We start from the raw sequence: 23,933 nt of genomic DNA, 5'->3' as shown, positions 1-23,933 counted from the left end.
TAAATCAAAATGATGCAGAGACTGTGCTGTTTTATACAATTTCAGAAAATTTGTAGCCCTAAAATCTTATATGGCAGCTTTAAAATAACAAATTCTGAAGCAAAATGTTATTATACATGAATATAGTCTTCTATTTTACCCTAAAAAATGAGGATCCAATGGGCAGCCCCTCGGGTACTTCAGCCACAAATGGCAGGTTGAGGAAGGTCGGGTCGTTGTCGTTGAGATCCAGCAGGTTGACAGACACCGTGGTACTCGCTGATGCACGCAGTGGAGGAGTACCACCTAAAGAGGGCGCCAGAGGGACATATAAAGACACACACGTACAGACACACATAAACGCACACCCCATATCTCACGGTCAAAGGAGTTTATTAGCCACACTAAAAAGTTTCATGGTCAACATAAAACTTTAGGAATGAGGCTCGGAGAAGGCGGCTAATCGCAGAGAATTGAAAGCTCTTTGCTGAGAATGATATAAAGCAATTTAAGTTTGCTTCCTGATGGGTCAGGTGTTTAATGAGTCAGGCAACTTTACAGAGCTAAATGTAAATAGAAGTGCAAACTGACATCCCACCATACACGCACACACAACTCACGGTCGACAGCTGAGATGACAATGGTCCTCATAAATGCTGCATTCCCGGGGTTTGAGCTCTCCCTGTCCAGCGTTACCCCGCTGGTGCGGATCTTCCCTGTGCTGCTGTTGATGGTGTAGAAGGGGTTCTCTGGACTGATGCTGTATACCACCGTCCCATTTTTGCCATCATCAGGGTCCACTGCCAACACCTGGAGAGGGAAGACAGAGGAGGAAACCCTTGAGCTCATTAGACAACCTCTGAAAAAGAGGTATGCTTCCTTATTCTGTTTATAGGAACGCTCATACTTAAGAACAACTTAAAGCTGTGAGGACAGGGAGGATTTACGACAGAATATGGCAGGAGAAAAGAACGGAGGAATGAGGAAGTGGACCAGGGAAGGAACAAGAATAACCATACTTGTAATCTATTCGCCCCTGAGCATCTCCGCATAAAAACCTCCAGCTGTTCGAACACATCAGCTAAAAGAAAAATGGTGACGTCTCTGTTTGTGACACAAAGTGGCGATGGGTGATGAACGCGGGAAGCCGGGAGCAGCGCTAAAATACTGGCTGATTTTTAAAGAGCTGATCAATTATTCAGCGAGCTGACTAAAAATGCTGGAAACTGGTTAATTGGTCATTAGAGGAACAAAGGTTTTGCAGGTATTTAATTATTAAGGTGACATGGTAGGGAGGCATCTCAGAGCCCTATTGATTAGCAGCTGCACTCACAAAGGTAGGTGATATAAGATGTGGGCAAGTGTCTGGCCGGGCAAGTTGAACTAATCAATTCTGGCCTGAGCAGAGAACATAAAAAGATGGTGAGCAAATATATTAGCCTTGTCTGTTGAACTGTGGCCCCCGGTCTGACTGCAGAGTAGCAGAAGGAGAAAATTGTTTTGAAAGGAGATATCAGAGGAGACTCCCCGTGTGTGTGTGTGTGTGTATAGCAGCTGAATGCCACGGCAATGATGGCGTGGTGCTCTGAGATTTGAGTGGGCTGATCCCTGCACTGGGCACAGCAGCCAAATTCATCGGCTCACTGGACACCTCCAGGAGGACTCAGCAGGTGGCCTCTTGTCACCATGGAAACACTGGCTCGACAAGGGCTACATTGGGGCCAATTACAGGTCTGTAAGGCTGGGTGGTCAGATTTATTGAAAAATGGTCAGAAGGGCAACAGTGTCTGTTCACTGAGCACAGAGAGTCACATACACTATGCATCACATCGCTGGATGCACCATGAATGAACTCAACTGAGGAATAGCTACAAGAGAGCATGGATAAGTGGAAAATGTAGAAACATTTTAGCGGTGCAAAGCCGGTATGTTTCATTTCTTTTTCCTCACCATTTCTTCATTCTACTCTCTTGTTCTGCAAGGCGGGTCCTCGCTTCCTTCTCTGCCTAGCAGCTGAATAATTTGCTATGCGTATAACTGCAGGCTACATTTTAATTAGCAGTCGGACTCCCTTAATTATGCTCACTGACGCCTCTTTAATTAATGGACAATCAGGGCTTAATTAACAACAACACATTGGCAAAGACACCAGCAGGACAATGAGAGTTTGGGGTAATAGTGGAGTTTACTTTGTGATGACCTACGCACTGACGGCAATTTGTCCATCGATAGTGGTGCATGTATGCCGATGCATCCACCAACATATACTCTTCAGCAGCTGTGACAAACTTCCAATGAAGATAACATTTTTGTAATACAACGATCTTTAATCTTCACACAGCTATCGGCTTTTAATTAACTTAAACTTGCTCAGTCAGATGAATCAAATTAAGCCACAGAATAAAATAATGAACACCACACAAGTGTTTTCTCTACTCATTCGGTTCCAAATAGCAAAGGCCAACATTTCAATAAGTTAATTTCTAATGCTTCCAACACCACCCGTCCTACTAGAAAAAAATAACAAATTGTAGAATAATCATTCCAGTGTGTGGTTTTGTGTTCACATTATTGTTTTGAATTAGTACTAATCACCTAACTAGTCAAGTAAATTTCAACAAATTGGACTAGCTGCACTCACAGAGATAACATCAGTGTTTATTGGACTCATCTCCACCACGTTGGTATGGTACGGCTCGTCTCGCCACATGGGGGCGTTGTCATTGATGTCCAGGAGGGTGATGTTCACCTACGATAAGTCGGAGAAGGAAATTATTTTCAATAAGTAACTACAGTAACACAATACCATGAGCTTTTTAAGTGTTAAGTTTATGAAAGACTTTCGGTCGTCACCAACCAAAAAGTCTTATTAATAGTACAAAACAGCCCATGTGACTATAGACTGAGGTCACAGCAAATGATGAAGAACACTGATGTAGTAGTAGCATGGAAATTAGACTTTGTTACAATCAGATAATCAGGGCAATGATTTCTGTGGAGTTGTTACCGTGGCAATGCCCGTCTTCTGCTGTGGGCCCACTCCTCCATCCACAGCTCTGATTATCAGGATGTACTCTGACTTCAGCTCTCGGTCCAGCAGGGCTGTGGTCGTGATCTCTCCTGAAACACACGTGGCATCAGGTGCAAAATAATACAACAATCAGGTGGTGTAAAATGATTTAAATAAGCACAGATGTGTAACAGTATGTGTTACAGTATAAACTGACAGCAGAATATAAATGTGTAAGAAAAAATGAAATCAGATCTCAGAACACACACACACACACACACACACACACACACACACACACACACACACACACACACACACACACACACACACACACACACACACACACACACACACACACACACACCTGAGCGTGAGTTGAGTCGGAACTGAGAGGAGCCCTCCAGGGAGTAGATGAGTGAGGCCTGGCCAAACTCCCGTGAGGCGTCCAAATCAGTGGCATTCACAAGCAGCACAGTCGCCCCTGTAGGAAGAGGGAGGCGAGAGAGGCGAGTGAGACATAAAGAAAGTTACAGCTCAGACTGGGAGAAAGAAAAGAAGAAGAAAAAACTGAACTGAGAAACAGTCATGAGAAAAATATGTGAAATCTAGCAAAGAAGAGAGACAGACAGAGATAAACAAGCTGCAAAGACAGACTGAAATGGCATTCACAGAGCTAATTTCTTCACCGCCCCCATCCACAGCTCAACTGATGGCATGGCAGTGAGTGGGTTTATGGATTAGTGGATTATCAGCTTGTTTGGCACAGCCCATACTTGGCACAGACCTGATCAATACCCAGGCAGGCAGGGGGATGAGAGGCTAGCCAGAGCCGCAGGGCTAGCCTGGAGCTCAGCCTTGCAGCCCAAGCCTTAGGCCCCCAGCTCAGGGCCAAGCACTTTAGACATAGTCATCTAAACCTCAGCCCCGGCCCGAACTGCTCAGCTCCGTGCTCCTTCAAATCGGGTCCGAGACATACAAAGTGCCCAGCCTCTGCTGGAGCTCAGAGAGAGAAAGGGGCGGTCAAATATCCCAATTCCCTCCAGCGACTGGAAACTAATCTATTGTCTGGGATAAAAGAGTCTTCTGAATGCATGCATTACAATGAATATAGCAGCCAGTGATTTCCCTTGAATCGTCACTATCCCACAGTCAGACTGAACATTTAAAAACATTATGCAAAATCAAAACAAATAAGACAGTAGAGGCCAGGGGAAGGAAATAAAATAAAAAAATACCCCCAAGAAAGCAGAGCTATTTGTTGAATATGGTAATAGTAAGGCAATTGAAGTGAGAGCTGACTGTATATGTGCTACACATTGTGTTTGAGTTGTCTGAAGTGTTTAAGTGCTGTGCTGGTTGTTCAGACCAGACGAGGTATTCTAGCAATTACACTGCAATCCCAAATGTATAACGTGACTCACCGGCAACAATATTCTCAGGGATTTTGACGATGTAGGACGGCTTGCTGAACTCGGGTGGGTTGTCATTTTCATCCTGGAGGAGGCATAAACACCAATAACGGCTCAAATCAGTGTGCTGAACAATGAGAAAATGCAAATGTTGCAAAAAAAACAAAACAAGAAAAACTAAAAATGGGTCTGAGGCTGTCACCACACATTAGCACAGAGATTAACATACATGGGAATTAAGACACTATGAAGCACAAAATGTTTTTAATAGTAAAATGGTACTGGTAGTATCTGTGTGTGGATAGCTTTGGCAGCTGATTACATAGAAATCCCCACAGACCACTTTGTTTTATGGTCTCACACAGTGTGTTTTAGTCATGCTGGATTCTGTTTTTGCCATTTAATCAGGCACTATTTCAAACCAGCTTTGTAAAGTAAATGCAATTAGCTAAACTAACTATTCTACCAGGCAATGCATTGCAGTTAATTGCATTCGTTGCTTTAGAAGTGCAGGAGTGAAAAAAATTATTTTAAAGTGGCAAAATGCACGGGCCGATGTAAATATTACAAAGAAGACACACTCGCAGTGACAGGTGAGGAAATCGTTACAAACATTATTATTAAGGCCTTCACCTAGTTACAAACATTATTATTAAGGCCTTCACCTAAAACAAAAGGTGAATAAAGACTTTTAATTTGACAAGAATAAATGACCACAACAAGGAACAGCATCTGTCCACACGCACTTTGCAAGAGCAGTTTAAATTTCTCGCAACCTCCTACTCATTGAATTAGGCTCCATTTCACACCAGCACATCCAGTTGTGTGGCTGTTTCCAGAGAGGCTCCCCACTGAGGGAGCTGCTGAGAAATGTTAACACTTCAACAACAGTCACTGGCACCATTATCTATCTGGGCTCTGTGTTACACTGGTGAAAAAGCATTGTGTGTGTGTGATGCTGCCAGCTACTGATAAACCCCTGTGGTGTGAGTCACGGCACTGAGGAGGACGGAGAGGGACAGAGAGGGAGAGGAAGAGGAGAGAGAGAGAGGAGAGGAAGAGGGAGAGGAGAGAGGGAGAGGAAGAGGGAGAGAGGGGGAGAGAGAGGGGGAGAGAGAGAGAGAGAGAGAGAGGGAGAGAGAGGGACAGAGGGGAGAGAGAGGTAGAGAGAGAGAGAGAGAGGGAGAGAGAGGGAGAGAGAGAGGAGGGAGAGAGAGGGAGGGAGAGAGAGGAGGAGAGAGGGAGGAGAGGAGAGAGAGAGAGAGGGAGGAGAGAGAGAGAGAGAGAGAGGGAGAGAGAGAGAGAGGAGAGAGAGAGAGAGAGGAGGAGAGGGAGAGAGAGAGAGAGGGGAGAGAGAGGGGGAGAGAGAGAGAGAGAGAGAGAGAGAGGGAGAGAGGGAGAGAGATAGTGAATACTGAATTGTGCACATCTATCCCAGCTGATTGTGTTTCCTCCCTCGTGTAAGATGTGTATAGATATGCTTACTGTCCTTGCATATCAAAGAATATTCCGGCTGGATTCATCCTTTCTACGCTGCCATTTCTTCTTTCATGAATAAAAAGTTACATGTATAATGGATGTGTACCACGGGAAATGAGCTTGAGAGCCAGTACAGATACTGTTTATGAGTTTGGGTTTGCTCATTATATTCTTACTGCTGTGTTTATAGGATCTTAGCAAAGGTCAACATTCATGTTTTCTCTTTAAAATTTGACAGAAAATTATCTAAATAATTACACCTGACACTGTCTCTGTCAATATCGTCGCTCGTTTTTACTTGTACAAAGTACATTTTCTTCTGATTTATTCTAGATTTCTTGTAATGCTTTACAATTAGCGCCCTAAATAGGACTGACGCAAGTGGCAATATCAGCAACACATTATAGCAGTATATTATACATATCTGGAACAAACTCCCAGAAAGCTGCAGGTCTGCTGAGACTCTCAGCTGCTTCAAATCAAGATTGAAGACTTTTCTGTTTGCTGCTGCCTTCAATTGAACCAGACTCAATTTCCTGCATTTCTGCATTTTATTACTGTATTTTTTTTTTTAAACTGCACTGCAACTTTTATTCTATTTTTTTTAGCTTGTTTAATGTTTTAATGACTGTTTTTAATGTTTCGTTTAATGTTCTTAATTGTTTTTAAATTTGCTTTTCCTTTGCCTGATGTTTTGATGCTTTTAATGGTTTTATGTGAAGCACTTTGAATTGCCTTGTTGTTGAAATGTGCTATACAAATAAACTTGCCTATATTGTATGTAGCTAATAGTTGCATGTATAAGACACATTGCGGCAAGGTTGAAATGACGGGGAGCTAAGGGGAGCTCAGCCGCCTTGAAAAGGAAATGGGGGCCCCCGTAAGCCTTCTTTGAGACATTCAGGCGGAGCTCTAAAATGTCGTCCATTTTTGTAGTTACAGGTAATATATTTAGATTTTCTGTACAATAAAGTTCCTGAAATACATAATAGTAGTAAAAAAAATGTCAATGTTGTGTATTAATTTGCTCATTACGTATGAATTTCCAAACACTTTTCTCTACTAATAATCACAATGCTGTGTCTATTCTTTCTGTGACCATCCAAGTGTGGCAGCGCTACACTGAAATCATCAAGTTTACGTTGCCACTATAACTTTTCCTCAGCAAGACAGTCAGATGTCACTTAGGTCAGTTGCCTGCTTGCTTTTAGTGGTTGTTAACACAACTTTCGGGCCAAAATGGAAATTACATGGAAAGTGAAGAGACAGCCAATGAGGGAGAGAACATTTTTCATTGAACCTGCAATTGACTGCAGTGCCACACAGTCTGGGACATGTATAGGCACAGTGAGCACTGGATAACAGGTAAATGATCTACACTTATATAGATCTTTATGACCTTAACAGTATCTAACTGTTTTACACATTCCCATTCACATGCACATTTACACATGCAAAGTGATGGCCTGCCATCAGGAACAACATGGGATTCAGCGTCTTGCCCAAGGACACTTCGGCATGTGGACAGGAGAAACCAGGGACTGAACTGACAACCTTGTGCTTAGTGGGCAACCCACTCTACCATTTGAGCCACAGCCGCCCCCCAAAAAAGGTGCGGACTGACATAGATTAAAACGTGTTCAAAATACTTCAGTGTTTATCCAGAAAAACTGAACTAAAACACATAAATCTAGCTTTGACTGTGTTGGTGGGTCTTTGTGCCGTACATTGGGTCTGTTGAGAATTTGAGATACACACAACATCCCTTTATGTTGAAACCACAAATTAAACATCTAACATCAGTCATGTTGAACACGTAAACATGATCTCCTCACTCTCTTTGAAAGCAACACATTGAGGCGAGAGTATAGAAAGCTGCAGAAAACCTCCACACAGATCTGTAATCAGAGATCGGTCAAAGATCCAACGCCTCAGATAATGGGAGGAACAAACGAAGACTACCGGTGCATGACATCATGACATGGTCTTTTCTACACGAGGAAGGAGAAGTGACACATAACATTTCCAAAAGCAGAAAAGCTCAATGTCATCAGGCTGCAGGGAAAAATGCAGCAATATCTTGTAGAATTAGGACCCTGAACCTTGTGCAGAATATTCTCTTTTTTCAAGACTGTAATATATGAAAATGTCTCTGATCCACTGGGAGTGAGACTAGACAGCTGTGACTTCTTCCACTGCCTTAAAATAAGACGTTTAACGATATGACAGACAAAAGGAACCCAACTGGAAGCTCAGATAACTGCAGCGACTGTGATAAAACTGCAAACAAAGCTGTACTGAGACATGGATCAAACGGCATTCTGAATAATTTGGACAGTGAAGAAATACTGAAACCCAACATGTAAAAAAACATATGAAACAATTTACTGCCACAGACTCGATTAATATTTTGATAAATATAAGGTAGCACAGTCCTCAATTAGTACACATAATCTAGTAGCTCAACGAGTTCCTCTCCCAATTTTTTTAGAGCCACATCAGAGGGGAACTTCAACGAAAAGTTCTGAGATCATGGGTAGACTGCAGATTTTTGTCATGGGGTCTGTCTGTTGCAGCACTGTGACAGTTCTTTGGGGGGGGGGGGGAATCCACACTTGAAGATATTATATTATAAAAAGTATGAATTTATAAGAAGAATTTTACTGAAGAGTAACTAGTAGCTGTTAGATGAAATCTTGAACACAGTTAAGTTTCCAATGCACTTGTTTAAATAAGCAGCATGAAGGATTTAGTGGCATCCAGTGGTGAGGTTGCAAATTGCAACGAATTGAATACCTCCCTGTCACTCTCCCCTTCCACGTGTGGACACTAAATGCTGCCTCCCTGTATTTCATTATCCTCACCCTGGAAACTGAAAGGTCATTGTATAAGGAGGCAAGTGATCTACAGGGAGCATGCATTACATTGAGTACATTGAGTGATTTGAAAACCTATAAAAGGATCTTAAAATATATTGTAAAAAGGACAGGCAACCAGTGAAGGGAGTTTAAGACTGTTGAAATGAGTGCTTTGCTGCTGGTCTTTGTTTTTTTTTTGCACGGGGCCTGACATTTTGTGCCAGTTTTTAATTTACCATACTGTCTGACTGCTATTTTGCTAATTTTGCTGTTAAAATACATTTTCTTTTACTTCAATAAGAAAGGTTTTAATTTGGCCTAAAATTGTTGCATACTAAAGAATCTACATTTTTCTTTAAGTAAGTTTTTACCACAACAGTTCCCAATGCAGGAGGGAAAATACCAGTCAGCAGGGAGTGATTTACAATCCTCTGGGCAATTAAACACAGTCTTAACTATGATAATAAATGAAAAATTGACACTTGCTCTGCTGTCTTTGGAATTAGGTCATGCTAATCCCACTGGTCTCTGTGCAAGAGCTGGAGTTTCACTGGACAAGCTGAGATCTGTCTCCTCAGTTTTTGTTTCTGAGAACATTTAACCAGCCCTCTGACGCAGGTCAATTCTATTAACCATCCAATAACATCTGTTAACAGATTTACATCAGTATAAGCCAGACAACACTGGAACGGTTTCACCTTCCTGGGAAAAGCTGTCTTCCCATTAGTGGTACAGTGTACTTTATAAACTTGATCACTTTTATGGTTAATGAAAGCCCTCTGAAAAATTGCTATATGCACAAATAAATGCACAGTACAATATGAGACATGATAGTCGTTAAAAAGTCATATTGCTTTTTTTTGAGAATGTACAAAGCACCACCAGGTAGAAAATGTTCTCTCACAGCTTATATAAACACATACTTCTCATGTTTATATTTTTGTAATATCCATATGTTGATATCAATAAAAACGATGTACTTGCGCAGTTCTGTCCTGTGTCTGCAGTTGCTGACAGTCATCCCATTTAGAGGATTTTTGCACCTTTTGTTGTGGTTGTGTTTTATTACAGGGAAGGAGTCATAAGGTGGTGCGGCTGTTTGTTGTTGTGTGTGTACATTGCAGGGTTGTACTTACAATCACCTCCACTGTGACAGGGACGGTGCTGTTGAGAGCTGGGTTTCCCCCATCTTTGGCCATGACTGTCAGATAGATCATCCCATTGGGAACCTTCTCGTAGTCCAGGGGCCTGGTCACACTGATCACTGGTGGAAGGAGGGAAAAGTTTTCACCATGTTTTATTTGTAACCTCCAGCAACACCGTGGCTCAGTAAAAGTGTGGGTCAAATGGCAAATATAATGATACAAATATAAACATACTAACTATTCTTCAACTTCAACATCCCTACCATTTTTTAACTGCTCTGCTCAACCACATTATAGATGTTGCCTGCCTAAAGGTGAATGTACCTGCATAGCCCTCCACCATGAGGATACTGAAGTAATCAGGGAAGGCCGAGGCTGAAGTGATGGTGTATGTCAGGAAGCTGTTCGGAGGAGAGTCATCATCTGTAGCCTGTAGGGTGGGGGAGATGGGAGGGGCAGACAGAGGTGGGAGGAAGGAGAAAGGGAGTGCCTTTAACATATGCCTCAGTGACATTGCCCACAGAGAGAAGAAGTTTTGAGGGAGTGGGACAAAAAGACAGACAGCGAACCAGGACAGATGCTATATTAGCAGTGCTAATATTAATGTGTTTATGTCTGCACAGCATGGGTGTGTGTGAGTCTGTGCATATGTGTGCAGCCAGGAAGCTGTCACTCAGCGGTGGCATGTTATTGGACAGATTAAAGCTGATTCTGGCTATTAGCGGTGCAGGCGTCAATACTGGATGAACACCAACTGAGCCCAGACAAGCCAAACAGGCAGAGGACAGATGAGACCATACTTTGTAGGGCTAATCCCCAAAAACATCAACAACAATGATGACACCCCCTCATTATTCTCGAGCTGGCAGGAACTTAAACATGAGTCCTCTGGCTGTGAGGAGAGTCTACTTAGGCCTCACTGGCATCATTAGAGGCTGGACAGGTTGTCAAAAACACTCACTTGTATCTCTCCATAACACACAAATCTCTGCTCTTTGATTTAATGCCAGAGTGTTGAGTAAGCAATACCTTTCTTCCCCCACAACTTCCTAAGCTGCGGCTTTCTCTACCAGACTGTCTTCTATATCAAATGTCAACAAATAGTTTCACATTAGGCAGACGTTTACCAATCAATCGTAAGAGGAGTTGGAAGCAGCAAATCAAACATGCGAGAGGCGAAAGAAGCAGAGGAATAAGAAGTGCAGAGAAAATAATAATAATAAAAAAGGTTTCTAGAAAGCACAAGGAGTGTGGTAGGAGGCACAAACCTCCGAGGCAAGAAGCAAACAGAAGAAGGCCTCTATTTGCTTTGTCTCCCAACACACCCTCTTCCGTCTATTTCAGTCTTCTCTCCCTGTTTTCCTGGGGTAGTGTGTGTGTGTGTGTGTGTGTGTGTGTGTGTGTGTGTGTGTGTGTGTGTGTGTGTGTGTGTGTGTATGTGTGTGTGTGTGTGCATGTGTAGAGTAGGTTCCAGGGCAAGCTGCTGACATACACACAATTGTGTGTCTGGCTTCCCCCCTTCCTCTCGGGTGGCGTATTAATATCAGCAGCATTTAAGGTTAGCTCAAACTAATCAAACACAGTGAGCCAAGCGTTGAGCCCCTGCCATCAACTCGATTCTCACAAAGTGAACGCAAGGCTGAGCCACAAGGGATGAAATAGTCTCTCTCTTCTGGGTGCAATCAAAGCAAACACTGAGCCATTAGTTACCATTGTGCCTGTGTACCTCTGCCTTTTGTGTGGCAGTGAGTGATGGCCAACACACCCGGCTGACCTACTCCTCTCAGACACAGTGCACACAAACACATAACTGCATGATTACAGAAACACAGAGGAAACGAAGAGAGAGGGGAAGGCTTGTGAGTCTGATGACCACTGGGATTTGAGTGAGATTCTTTGTTGCAGGGGTAGTTTTGATGTGAATGTACGATATATATTCATGTACAACTTCCAAAAAGAAAAAAAGAGAAAAAATAAGTAAATCTTAAAATTCGATTTCAAGTCAATAAAAAAAAAAAAAAACATTTTCATCTTGTGATGTAGTTGGTTTACTGCACCCAAACAACTGTTGCTATGCAGTACTTTATTACCATTATGGATGTTGATTTTGGTGTGACGTTTTCATTGAACTATTTAAAAGCTCTGATGGTCACAGGTGTATGTTTATAGGGTATTTTACAGCAGCTCTAAACAGGACAGTTTTACGATACTTGTAACAAGAGTGTACTTTTGGCCACATTTATGTGCTTTAAAACTCCACAGCCTTCCTTTTTTGGATGTTTGTGAGTTGTTTGGTCTGCTTCTCACCCGGATTCGTGCCACTGGCTGGACCGCCTGCTCGTTCTCCCTCAGCGAACCCACGTATGCCTCCTTCTGGAAGAGTGGCGTGTTGTCGTTGATGTCCAGTACGTTGACGCGCATCCTCCCTGTAGTCTCCTCCCCACCGCCATCCCTCGCCAGCACGGTCAGCGTGAAGCGACGCATTAACTCGTAGTCCAAACTGGCCCGCAGGATGACCCAGCCAGTCTCGTCGTCCAATGAAAATCTGCAAGAAGAAAATAAGTGTAAAGATGCAGATATCTCCCAAGAATTTGAGGAAGGTCATTATGACAATTGAGTGACAATTATTTTCTCATAATATTATTACTGTAATACAATTGCTGCTAGTTTTTACATAATAACAACATGAAAGTGATAACAAAAAAGCAAATTGGAAAGGTGTGTGTGTGTGTGTGTATGTGTGTGTGTGTGTGTGTGTGTGTGTATAGGTATATTTTCAAAGCCCTGGTTAACAGGACATGGCAACATCACATGGTGACTTCAGTTTTGTGTCACCATACAGTAGGTAGGATACATTGTAGGATATTGTTCTTATAATGGAAAGAAGTTTCTTGTTTTAACAAAATATGTTTGTATGTTGTAACAATAATGACATAAAAATGTTAAAGAAAATGCTCTCATTCTAGATGTATTTTCTCATGTTTAAAGTAACACACTGCATTGAAAACGTTATAATAAGTGCAACAAATGAAAAATACACAGAAAAAAAAATAACATTTTGATTTATAATAATAATAAATCAGTAAGAGTAACAGAGAAATAAACAGAGAAATAAAGAAATAACAGGAATGCAAATAGCAGGAAGACACTTGTGTTTTTTGGATACACACAAATTGATTAATGAATGGATTATGTGGATGTGTGTTTTTCTTGATGTTGCATATTTGTGTATTTGTGGCCTGAAGAGAGCAGTCGCAGAGATAAGCGCCAGACGTTGTTGTAGTTCAGCTGTCTCTGGCGAAGCTTTGTGCCAGAAAACAGTGCGGTGCAATTGTTAACAAGGGGCTAAAGAATGTAAAATGAGTGTGCTTGTGTTGTTTTGAGTGAGTGTGTATGTGTGTGTTTGTGTGTGTAGCTGTATCTTACTGGTCTGGCTCGTCACTGAAGTAGTAACGCACAATCCCAAAAGTGCCCATGTCTCCGTCCGTAGCCTGGACAGAAATAAAATAAAGGGTTTACTTTTAAAAGTCATGTTTATTTCCCTGTAAAGTCTTATAGCATGTTCATTTTTGGTGTATCAGTCTCGCTTCTCATTCCAACTTAAAACATTTTCCTATCTACTTTAGGTTTTGAATAAGTCTAATGCTCCTTCAGGATAAATTAGCAAAACTATTTTGATGTAAAACACTCTTGATTTAAAGTTTTACATCAAGTGTCTGCCTATTATGAAATAGTGTGTTGTTTTAGTTTTTTTCAAATGCCTTAAGGCCAAAAACTAAAGGGAGGGAAGCCCAGAGTGTGTTGAAAGTTACAACAAATACAGTCTGCCAGGTACAAAGTCGTGTCGTGGTTAAAGATAAGCAAAAACTAACTGCATTTGAGTGACAACAAGTCACACAATTATAGTCTCCTTCATTAAAAATCTTCACGATAATATAACTGTTCATTATTTTTGCATTAATTTTGCACCTGTGTGCACAAAGTGTGTGTGGCTGCATAAGTCCATCTGTCATGATTGAGTTTTGTCACCAACAGCTGTCTGTGAGGAAACATGAAAGCCAAACATCACTCTAGCGAGGTGCTGATTGGATTAAGTCTGATGGCAGAAGTGATACATTTTCCTCACACACATGACACACAACTGCCTTTTAAAGCAGCAGCAACTGCTGTCATATGTTTTGCAGATAAAAGGGAAGTCAAAGAAATACCATATAAAGACCAACACTTTCAGGAATCTTGTATTTTATGAAATGTCACATTAACACAATTTGTCTTTGCAAACACACACACACACACACACACACACACACACACACACACACACACACACACACACACACACCACAAGGGGATGCATACACAGGGTGCTGGTGTCGGTGCTGATGGATCACGGCTGCAGAGGGTGTCGTAATAGAGTTTCACTTCAGTGGCTCTGCAGTCAGTTGAAGGGCCAAACTCGAGCGTGTCTGCAGTCTGCTCTGTCAGCCACAATGCTGGTCACTGATTCAGTGATGCCCCGATACCGACCTTATTATGTGGGGGTGTGCATGTGTGTGTGCGTAGATGTGTAGACTACATGTTTTTGTGGATGTGGTTGTGACTTAAGAATTTGTGAGTGAATACGTGTTGAATGTCAGTTTGATGTACAGGTATATACACAAGCATATGGGGCAAAATGTGTGCTAGTTAATGTTAAACTCTTTTTCACATATGTGTGTGTTAGAGAATATCTGTGCCTGTTAAATCAAAGGCATTTATGTGTGTGTACGCGTGTATGAGTGCTCATCTATGCTGCCTCTCACAGATGGAACAGCTATCAGTGTGTTTTTCACTTTCCCCTAAAAATGACACCGCGCTGTTTAACTCGAGCTCATGATTTCAGAGATCTTCCACCACATTGTCCTGGACGGCAAATCAATGTTTTCTTTTTAATGTCCAAATGGCCCCTTTGCTTTGTTGTCGAGTGCGCTGAAGCCCATCCTGCTGAACAAGTAGAGAGTGGAACACTAAACACGAGGTGTTTGGAAGTCCAGCCAGGTTCTTATATTAACCTATGAGTCTTCATGTGTTGTGTCTCAATGACCTCATCATTTAATTTCACTCAACCGCCTCTCACCCTCTCTGTTTTTGCATTCCCACACACCTCCTCCCTCCCCTGCCTTTATCTATCCCCTTTTTCCGCCCGTCTTTAACTCGCTTTCCTCTCTGCATCCGAGCTCCGCCTCCTTCGCCACCGCCTCCACTCTCCTCTACATATCTCCCTTAGCACACCCTTGCCTCTCAATGCCAACCCACCCTCCCCCACTTTGGCTCCCAGGTGAGTGACAGGCCCATAAGTGCTCCAATGATAGCGGTAGGGGTGTTAGCGTGACAGCTATCGAGGCGGTGACAGGAGTCAGGGCTCAGCCTGGGAGCTAATGCTGCTTCTGCCTATACGGCCGAGCCCCCTCTCCACAACGGGAGACGGGGACGGAGAGAGACGGAGAGGGAGACAAATAAAGAGAGAGACGATAGCCATCTCTCCCTCTCCCGCTCCTCCAATTATTCACCGACCCGCTCCCTTTCTCCCACCAAACAATCATCATGACAGTATGGCCCAGTCACTTTGCCAACTACTTGCCAAAGACTTTCAACTTTAGACACAGAAGACCGGCAGCAGATGGACGGTCGAGATTGGTTTTGTGCAGGGATTTGCTGTCACTTAACACTATGGGCCCGAATCCTTGACACCAGGGTATTATGCATTTGCCCCTTGTAGCCATGGAAGCTTAAACTTTATTTTAGTCGGGGGAGTGGGAGTTGATGGAGAAATTGCCGAGGTAGGGTGCACAGGGAGAGAGAGTGTATGTAAGATTTAATGAGGAAAGAAATGACATGGAAATACAGCTGGGCAATGTGCCTAACTAATGTGCCTAAAATCCTCCCTGACAATTACAACACACATTTAAAGTGCAGTGATGGTTCACATGGATAAATAGTTTTCATGCTAATGGATTCATAAAACAGCACTTTGTAGGGAGACTCCAAAATAACTGCAAACAATTACCATCGACCAGTAGGGTGATTCTGTTCTGTTCTATTACTGCAGATATGCCCACATATGATACAATTGGCTGTATAGATAAGCACTGGGTCTAAAATGTAGAGGCAGAAATGTCCCCTGTGCTGAGGAGCAGAGCACCGAGGTATCAGGGTCGGCGTCCTGATCAAATCCAAACTAAGTTGTTAAGAAGTTTCTGCACAAAGAGTCGGTGTGCTGCTGATTGCCAATATAAACTCGGCAAACCCTTGGGTCCTCAGGCAGTAACTACAAAAGAGAAATTAGTTCGCAGTTGACCAGTTTGGTTAAATGATGTGTTTCTTCCCATCAGAGGCGAAGCCAGCAGGCAAACACAGCTCTTTCTGTGTGCGTGTGTGCGTGTGCATGTGTGTGTGTGTGTGTGTGTGTACCTGTGTATATAGTAATCTATAGTGTGTATGTGAGTGCATATGAGTCTGAACACGTGAATCTGAAGGATACACATGGACAGAGATGCATGCTGTTTCCAGTTTCATTTAGCTTTGAGGTAAAATTTCATCTGAAGCGTTTACAGTATAAACACCTATTATTACACTCAACTGCTTTCAAGAGAGCAGAAATGAGAGCTTTCCCTCAAGAGTGACAAAGAGACAGGGGTAGTCTGTGTGTCCGTGTCCGTAAACTGAGTTTGGGGAGGAGGTAGGTACAGGAGCAGATTATCAGGCCGGCTATCTCACGGACAGCAAAGGAGGTTAAAGCTGCAGCGGCTTTTCTATCTTGAGTGAGCTGGAATTTGAATTGATTGGCTCTTAAAATTGCTTTTTCTGCAGGAGCTTTGAGAGGCATGGAAAAGGAAACCAATTACTGGCTGTCAAAGCATGCTGTCAAAACAGAGATGACCCCCAGTCCAAACACAGACAACCTCCTCTGTCTTAGTGTTGCACACCTAAACACAACCACAAAGAGGCGAGAACAAACACAGGCCCACACGCACGGAGACACCACAGTGAAGATGTCCTGTTGCTGACATTCACTGCGGGGGAGACAATGATAAAGACACGGTTGTCAGGTTATCTTCCTCAGCTCGGGATTCCTCAGCTCTGGTTAGCTCTTCTCGTGTGGGCTCCTTTAAAGTCCCTCTGTTGCACTGTTTCACATTTTTCTGTATCCATGACAAGATCACAGATCAATCTTGACAAATACTATACAAGTGGGCTACAGAGAACAGTTATATTTAAACAAGCAGCCCTTTGTGTTACCGCTATGCTTTACTTATGTCTCTCACTCTTGAAGCAGAATCATAATACACATTACATGTTGTATACGTTTGCATTTTTAAGCAGCACATAATCTTAGTAAATTTAAGTGCCAAAGGATTAGCAGTGTGAAAGTTTGTGGCAACATGGGAAAAAAAATAACTAATTCAGAGTGAGATATGCGTCTCACAATTTACTCGGGGAAATTATTTTCTACAGACCAGACCTGCTTGCTAATCATCAGCTACAAATATGCAAAAACAAGAAAAACAGAATTCTCAGAGTAAATTATTTTCACACTTCAAATCTGTCCTACAACTATAACTCACTTGCCTGAATTTTAATTAACACAGTTTTGGTTTGCAAATGTATTTGCAAATGTCCCTGTTGTTCATGCCGGCAGTGAGAGTCCTTGTTAAAGTGATTCCAATGTAGGAGATTGGGGACAAAATCCACAGTCCTCATTGTCAATCTAAATTTGACCTAAAGCTAATTGGCTAAAAAATACTTTTGGGTATTTTGGGAAATCTTTTAGGACTGTCTTTAATACTCTTGTTGTGGTTACCTAGAACACTGTTTCCTTGTTGTGTTCTGGTGGAATGATGAGAAAGTTGGGAATTCTGCACAAAAACCTTTGGAGGACATCAACTTGATTTGTCCAACTCAAACTGCAGACATTATTAGCTTCTGAATGCATTTTTTAAAGGACTGTGGATTTAATCTTTTCCATTGGAATTGTGATAGAAAGAGACATCTTCATTAGGAGGACTAATTACAGCAAACTTAAGTTGTTCAGCATACAAAAGGGAAAATATATTATGATTCATTATTAAATTTAAATCATTTTAAGACTCTTAAAAAAAGTTAATCTATCCTTAGGAATCCTTTAAAAATCATTGAATACGAGTATCAACATGAGTGACAGGGGGCAAGTCAAATATGTCATACAATAAATTATGTGTATGCTATTATTTAAAAAGATCCTGTTTCATCAGAAGAAATCTAAAAGAATAACTACAAGGAAAAAGTACAGAAAACTACCATGGGGCTGTACAGCCTGTTTTCATCTCTGATCAGTACTACAGAGCAAGACTGATCCTGAGGCTGACCTCCTCTAACAGCACACGGCTTCAGGACGTAATCTGCCCCAACCAACTTATAGCTAAAGGAAAAGAAATAACATCCAACTATCAGTCATCTACCACAAAAACTCAAAACAGGCTACAGTGCTATTTGGCTCTAAACAGACAGGAAGCAGTCACAGTCTGAGCACTGTGAACGATCAGAAACAGAGAAAGACGTCGACCACGTACAGACTCGGTGACCACAGCCCAGCTGTAGAGACAGACACAGCTGCCTCAAAAAGACAAGACTGTCAGCTCTGCCCACACATTTCTTGCTATATACTGCAGCACATTACAAAAATTAAAAACAAACTATAAAATCCCCTCTCTGACCAAACTCAAATGCAAACATCTACTTGGATTAAATAGTGTCAGCATCATAGAAGAATTAGTCTGTGCCTGTCTGCCTGAGAGACAACCAGCAGCTGTAGTTCGTCTCCTTAGAGCTCACACTCTGACGTCTTATATTACTCTTTTCAAATTTGATAGACAATTTCATATTAACTTTGTATCCATTATTTTTTATACATTGTTGTTGTCAATGGTTTCATTTCATTTTACATATATACAGCATGTATGTATGTATTTATTTTTATTTTATTTCTTGGATATTATTGTGTTGTCCTGGCAGCTTTGGCAATATCGTCCACCTGACATTCATGTCAGTAAAGCATATTAAATTGAATTGAACTCTGATCCAACAGCAGAGTTTCAGACATGAGTACAATTATTGATCAGCTTCTAACACAACACTCTTGTCCCCAAACTAGCACATGAACGGACAGCTGAAGCTCAGACCGCTGCAGCAATGATGAAATGGAACTTCTCTCACCAACTGGGATGAAACGAGAAGCCACCGCGACTCTCTCTGCAGTCCCCCCAGCTGTGACCTAGAGCACCTGCTCTGGGTTGATGGGAGCTGTGTCTGTGTTTTTACTGCGGACACTTTAGTGTAATGACGATGGCGAGTGTACATTTACGACTGCTTTATTTCTCCGAAGCATTAACGAGCAGGTGGGGGTGCTCAGAGTGACTGCTGCCTGCCGACGGGATTGAGCTGCCTGTTTCTATTATCTCCTGACCACCCAGATAACGGCGAGACAGAGCGGACGAGCCAGAGAGATACAAGTCGAACACTTTTTTCACAATGAGTCCAACAAAGTGGAGATGTCTTCACAGCTTACCACGGCAGCTTGCAAGATAAATTCTAGTGTTTGGACACGCAGCCACTCTATCATTATTCCAACCACACATGATCGAGCCGCTCGAAAAAAACAACAACAATGGAATAGAAAAGTGGGGAGAGAGAATGGGGAAGAGAGATGACTTGATGTATTGTGGGCATAATCTGTAGACGGAGTTTGAGCTGCCAGTGAAAGGGCTTAATGCAGAGCTCTCAGTGGCTGGCAGCTTCACGTTGCCGACGGGCCCAGGTCCTCCCCCTCTCTTCCTCTCTTTCTGCCTCTGGCCGCGATGATGAAGGAATGAGATTAGCACGAGAACTGGGAGGATGTAGAGAAAGATAAAGAGTACACTACAGAGACACACTGGATACAAGGGAGAGGACAAAGCAAGAAAGTGTGCATGTGCTGGACATGTCAGGTGTGCAGGAAGCAGGGCTGAGGTCAATGAATAACAATTACAGACATTCAACACTGAATAAAATGCAAAAAAAAATAGATCTTCATTCGAAGTTCTCAGCTGTGATTTTATGTGTTATTTATCCTTGTAAACTGAATATATTTGGATTTAAAGCTATTGGCTGAACAAAAAAAAAATTTGAAGATCTTATCTTGGGTTATAAGAAAGTGTGATTAAGTCACTACTTTGAGATATTTTATGGGCAAAATAATATTTCTATTAACTCAGAAAATTAGTCAGATTAATAGATAGGGAAAATTAACATTAGTGGGAGCCCTAGTTGTTTGATATGTAATTTTGACCATTCAGTGCATCTTTTTTTTTTTTACCTGTAAAGCCTGAAGGAAATGGACGGATGAATTTGCATATGACCAAACAAATAAACCGATGGACACCAATTTTTAGCTCCAACACACTCCACACCTCTTCTCATTTTATTAGAGAGCTGACGGTGAGGCAGCTCTGGGAAAGTTCAGACTTTTCAGTCCTCCCAGCTGCCGCCTGTTCATTCTCTTTCTTACACACCCATTCACACCCCATTTCACAATATCAGAGCACTCATGATGAGGTCTCCGGTGTTAACACAAACTCTGTACAAGCCACCACCAGCAGGACAGAGCTGGTCCTCACCCCTTTTTATTACAATAATGAATTATAATTACTGTTATGACGATTACCCTATAAATGCCTGTCTAAACAGTGGCGGTGGCGAAACATCCTCCACATTGTAATTTATAACCTTCTGCTGGAGGCATTTATCATTGTGACCGAGCCCTCAAACATAGAGCATCTGCGCAGAGCCTGCAAAATACACAGCATGGGACGGGTAGAAGACCCTAACCCGAGAAATAAAACTGCATTGTGCTTTTATATTCATATTACATATTTTGTATGGTGGAAGCTGATGGGTAGAAAGAGCTAGAGTGAGTGTCATCCAAGCAGAGACAGACGAGGAACAATAGAGTGAATCAAAGCAGCACCTGAAAACCATTAGCAATCTAATTGTAAAACAGAGAAAGAGGAGAAAAAAAAACCCAACAAGAACTGAGGGCATACAATAAATAAGAAATGGAAGAAAGGAGATCTTCTGAAACCCAAGGAGAAAAACTCTGTGATTCACTGATACGAGCAGCTGCTTGGTGTCTAAAGTCCCCAGGGTGAGGAAGAGACAGAAAGAGAGAGTGAGCGAGAAAAGGACCCAGACAAAAGAGTAAATCACAATAAATATTTATAATGATAAGTAATGCTGCAGACCATAAATATTAAAGAGTCACTGCTGTGTGTGTGGTGGTATGTTAAGCATAAGTGTCCACAGGGATGCAGGAGCGGGCACTGAGCAATGCATTGACTAACATTGTACATAAGCTCTGATCAGATGAGCTATGAATATTAACCCAAACAAAGCTTTTCAATTATATTATCAGATTGTTGGGCACTTTTTAAAAAAACAACAACTGGGAACCAACGTGCATAATTTCAATTAGCATAGGTATAAAGTCTTATATAAACATCAGTCAGACCCGGCCCTCTTTATATGGAAGCAGTCTTCACCACAGTACTGCACAATATGCTGCACAACGGCAGAACAATTTTCATGCCGAGAGAAACAGACTTGTATCGAGCTGTAGAACATAACGTACTTCAACACGAGAGAAACTGTTATAAGCCTTGTTGTTATATGATGTAATATCAGGGGAAAAACCTGATGATCCCCTCTGCTATTGTCCAAACTGTTGCCTGATTTACTCATTTGATTGCATTTCAAATACTTGATCTGTGGGTGCAGAGTTTTTAGTACCAACAATGTTACAAAAACAGACAAACAGACATTTATTGGTATTATTTGTCTCGAATAATAATCCACAGATGTCACCATTGTGGCCGACAATAAACATCCTTCTTTGACTCTTTTCAGCTCAGCCTCGTCTCATCATTGTCATCAGCAGTGATGTAAGTAATGAATGACCCAATCACTGCCTAAAAGTCATAAAGGTTATATCTCTGCTCTACAACTTGTGCATATTACACAATTACAAAGGTTACCTGCAACACTATTTAAATATATATTTTGATGTAAATTCGGGGATTGATACCCCTCTGTCCGCTCAGTTTGAAGCTGGAGCCAATAGGGGGTTAGCTAACCTTAGCCTAAAGACTGGAAGCAGGGGTAAAACGAAATCCTCTTGCACTACCAGCACCTCTGAAGCTCGCTCATTAACTTAAACCTAAAGTATAAAAAAACACAAAAGTTGTGGTTTTACAGGGCATTGTGTGTTATTCTTTGTCCAGGTGAAGTGACTTATTGGATGCCCACCATAACTGTGGGGGTAAAGAGTTAATTAATCAGCTTTAGAGGAGCAGGTAGGAATATTTTAGAGTTCTGGAATGAAACAGGTTAGCTGTCCTCCCTACTTTCAGTATGCTAAGATAAGCTTATCAGCTCCAGGCTCTTGTTAAATGCAGACATGAAAGTGATGAGAGTGGCATTAATCTTCTCATCTAACTCTCAGCACGGAAGCTAAATATTTCCCAAACTTTGTAACTATTCTTTTTACGAGTTCAACAGTGTATGATTAATAAAAGGACACTCTCTGGTCAGTGTTTGTTATCTTGAAGAAATGTATTCTGGTAACAGGAAAATGACTCCTCACAAGAACATTTGCTTTCCAGCTGCAAAGAGACCAAAACCTAAATTGCCTTTTTATCTCTGAATAACAAACTGTAGTCAGAACAGTTTGCAGTCAGCTGTCTCAGACACTGAGACTCTGCTCTTTTAATTGTTGTGCAACACTTTTTACTTATATCTAACATTTAAACATCAGAAAATCGAACAACTCTACATACACGTCAGTAACTTCCTGTGCAAAAACTGTATGTGCGCTATTGTATATCAAGGAGGGCTGAACGAGCTACACTGAGACATGAAAGAAAGAGTTGTGCTCCCTTTTGGTACGAAAACATAATTTGGCCACCATCTGTTGTACCTTACAGCCATCTGACAGAGAGCACGGTGAGGCAAGTCTCCTCTCACAATCTGCTTATATGGAGTTTCTCACTGTTCCAAAACATGAGGCAGTTTGAACTGCTGGGGGACACGAAGTGAAACAGGTACACAGAGTATCGCAAAAATGAAAATGTGTCTGTCGCACAAACAAGTCAAGTGACACTTAAAGGAGTTGTTCCTGAGAGCTGTAATATAAAGTACAGACTGAAATGAGCCTGAGTAGAAGTGGAAACAATGGAAACTGTTTTTATGGTCCTCAAGCATTAATTTTGTCACAATTAACGATTCAATGCAGCAAGATTTTCTGCAGTCCATAAGTGGCATAATTTAACCTCAACAGAAGGGTGATGGACGGGGTAGGTTGATATTTTACCTGAGCTGATTCACAGGAGTGGGCTGAAAAGTGTTCTCGCACAAGGCTGAATGTAATCAAGGCAACTGTTTCCATCTCTCTACTTTATACTTTAAAATTTTAAGAAATAAGATCTATTACATTTACAAGAAATACATTGCCATCTTTACCATTTCTCCACTCCCTCTAATGCCTGAAAAGTATGAAGCAGAAAAACAGCAGTTTGAGGGATTTAACATTTTTCTGTGTCTCACTTTGGACTTATTTTATAAAATACGTGGCTACAATACCCATTGCAAAACAAATACCTCATTATTCACACAAACACGCGTGAGGCAGGCTTGTTTGATCAGACTGCAGCATATAAATAAACACTCCCTGTTATTTTCATTGGATTACAACTGTTGTAACTTACTGTCTAAATTACTAATGAGCTAAAACATTACAAAACCCACATAGGTAAAAAAAAAAAATCTATGCAGACCAATTACTGAACACATAATCACACATACATAGTAATAGTTAACTTTATGGGGTAACAAATGGAGAAAAGGCTGACAAACGACCAACTGACCTTGAGGGTGTTCAGGGAGACTGGTGTGTGTGTGTGTGTGTGTGTGTGTGTAAAAAAACGGCATAATAGTGAGCAATACA

General features: G+C 41.7%; 1 protein-coding gene across 1 annotated transcript in view; it reads right to left on the bottom strand.

The window, feature by feature from the left end:
- The window catches only part of cdh23 (cadherin-related 23), a 174,569-nt gene that overhangs the window by 48,009 nt on the left and 102,627 nt on the right, over positions 1 to 23,933 (bottom strand). The window contains exons 14-23 of the mRNA XM_069145115.1: positions 13,310 to 13,374; positions 12,191 to 12,428; positions 10,208 to 10,313; positions 9,875 to 10,002; positions 4,414 to 4,486; positions 3,357 to 3,473; positions 2,987 to 3,099; positions 2,621 to 2,728; positions 600 to 789; positions 140 to 285 (exon numbers count right to left, since the gene is read on the bottom strand). Coding sequence (XP_069001216.1) covers positions 140 to 285; positions 600 to 789; positions 2,621 to 2,728; positions 2,987 to 3,099; positions 3,357 to 3,473; positions 4,414 to 4,486; positions 9,875 to 10,002; positions 10,208 to 10,313; positions 12,191 to 12,428; positions 13,310 to 13,374 — 1,284 coding nt within the window. The remainder of the gene's footprint in view (positions 1 to 139; positions 286 to 599; positions 790 to 2,620; positions 2,729 to 2,986; positions 3,100 to 3,356; positions 3,474 to 4,413; positions 4,487 to 9,874; positions 10,003 to 10,207; positions 10,314 to 12,190; positions 12,429 to 13,309; positions 13,375 to 23,933) is intronic.

This window comes from Embiotoca jacksoni, unplaced genomic scaffold (genome assembly GCF_022577435.1).
Source record: "Embiotoca jacksoni isolate LCO1_2020_lvr unplaced genomic scaffold, fEmbJac1.0.p SCAF_12, whole genome shotgun sequence".
Classification (NCBI taxonomy): Eukaryota; Metazoa; Chordata; class Actinopteri; family Embiotocidae; genus Embiotoca; species Embiotoca jacksoni.
The sequence above is the reverse complement of the archived record's forward strand: the minus strand, read 5'-3'. Positions and strand labels throughout refer to the sequence as shown.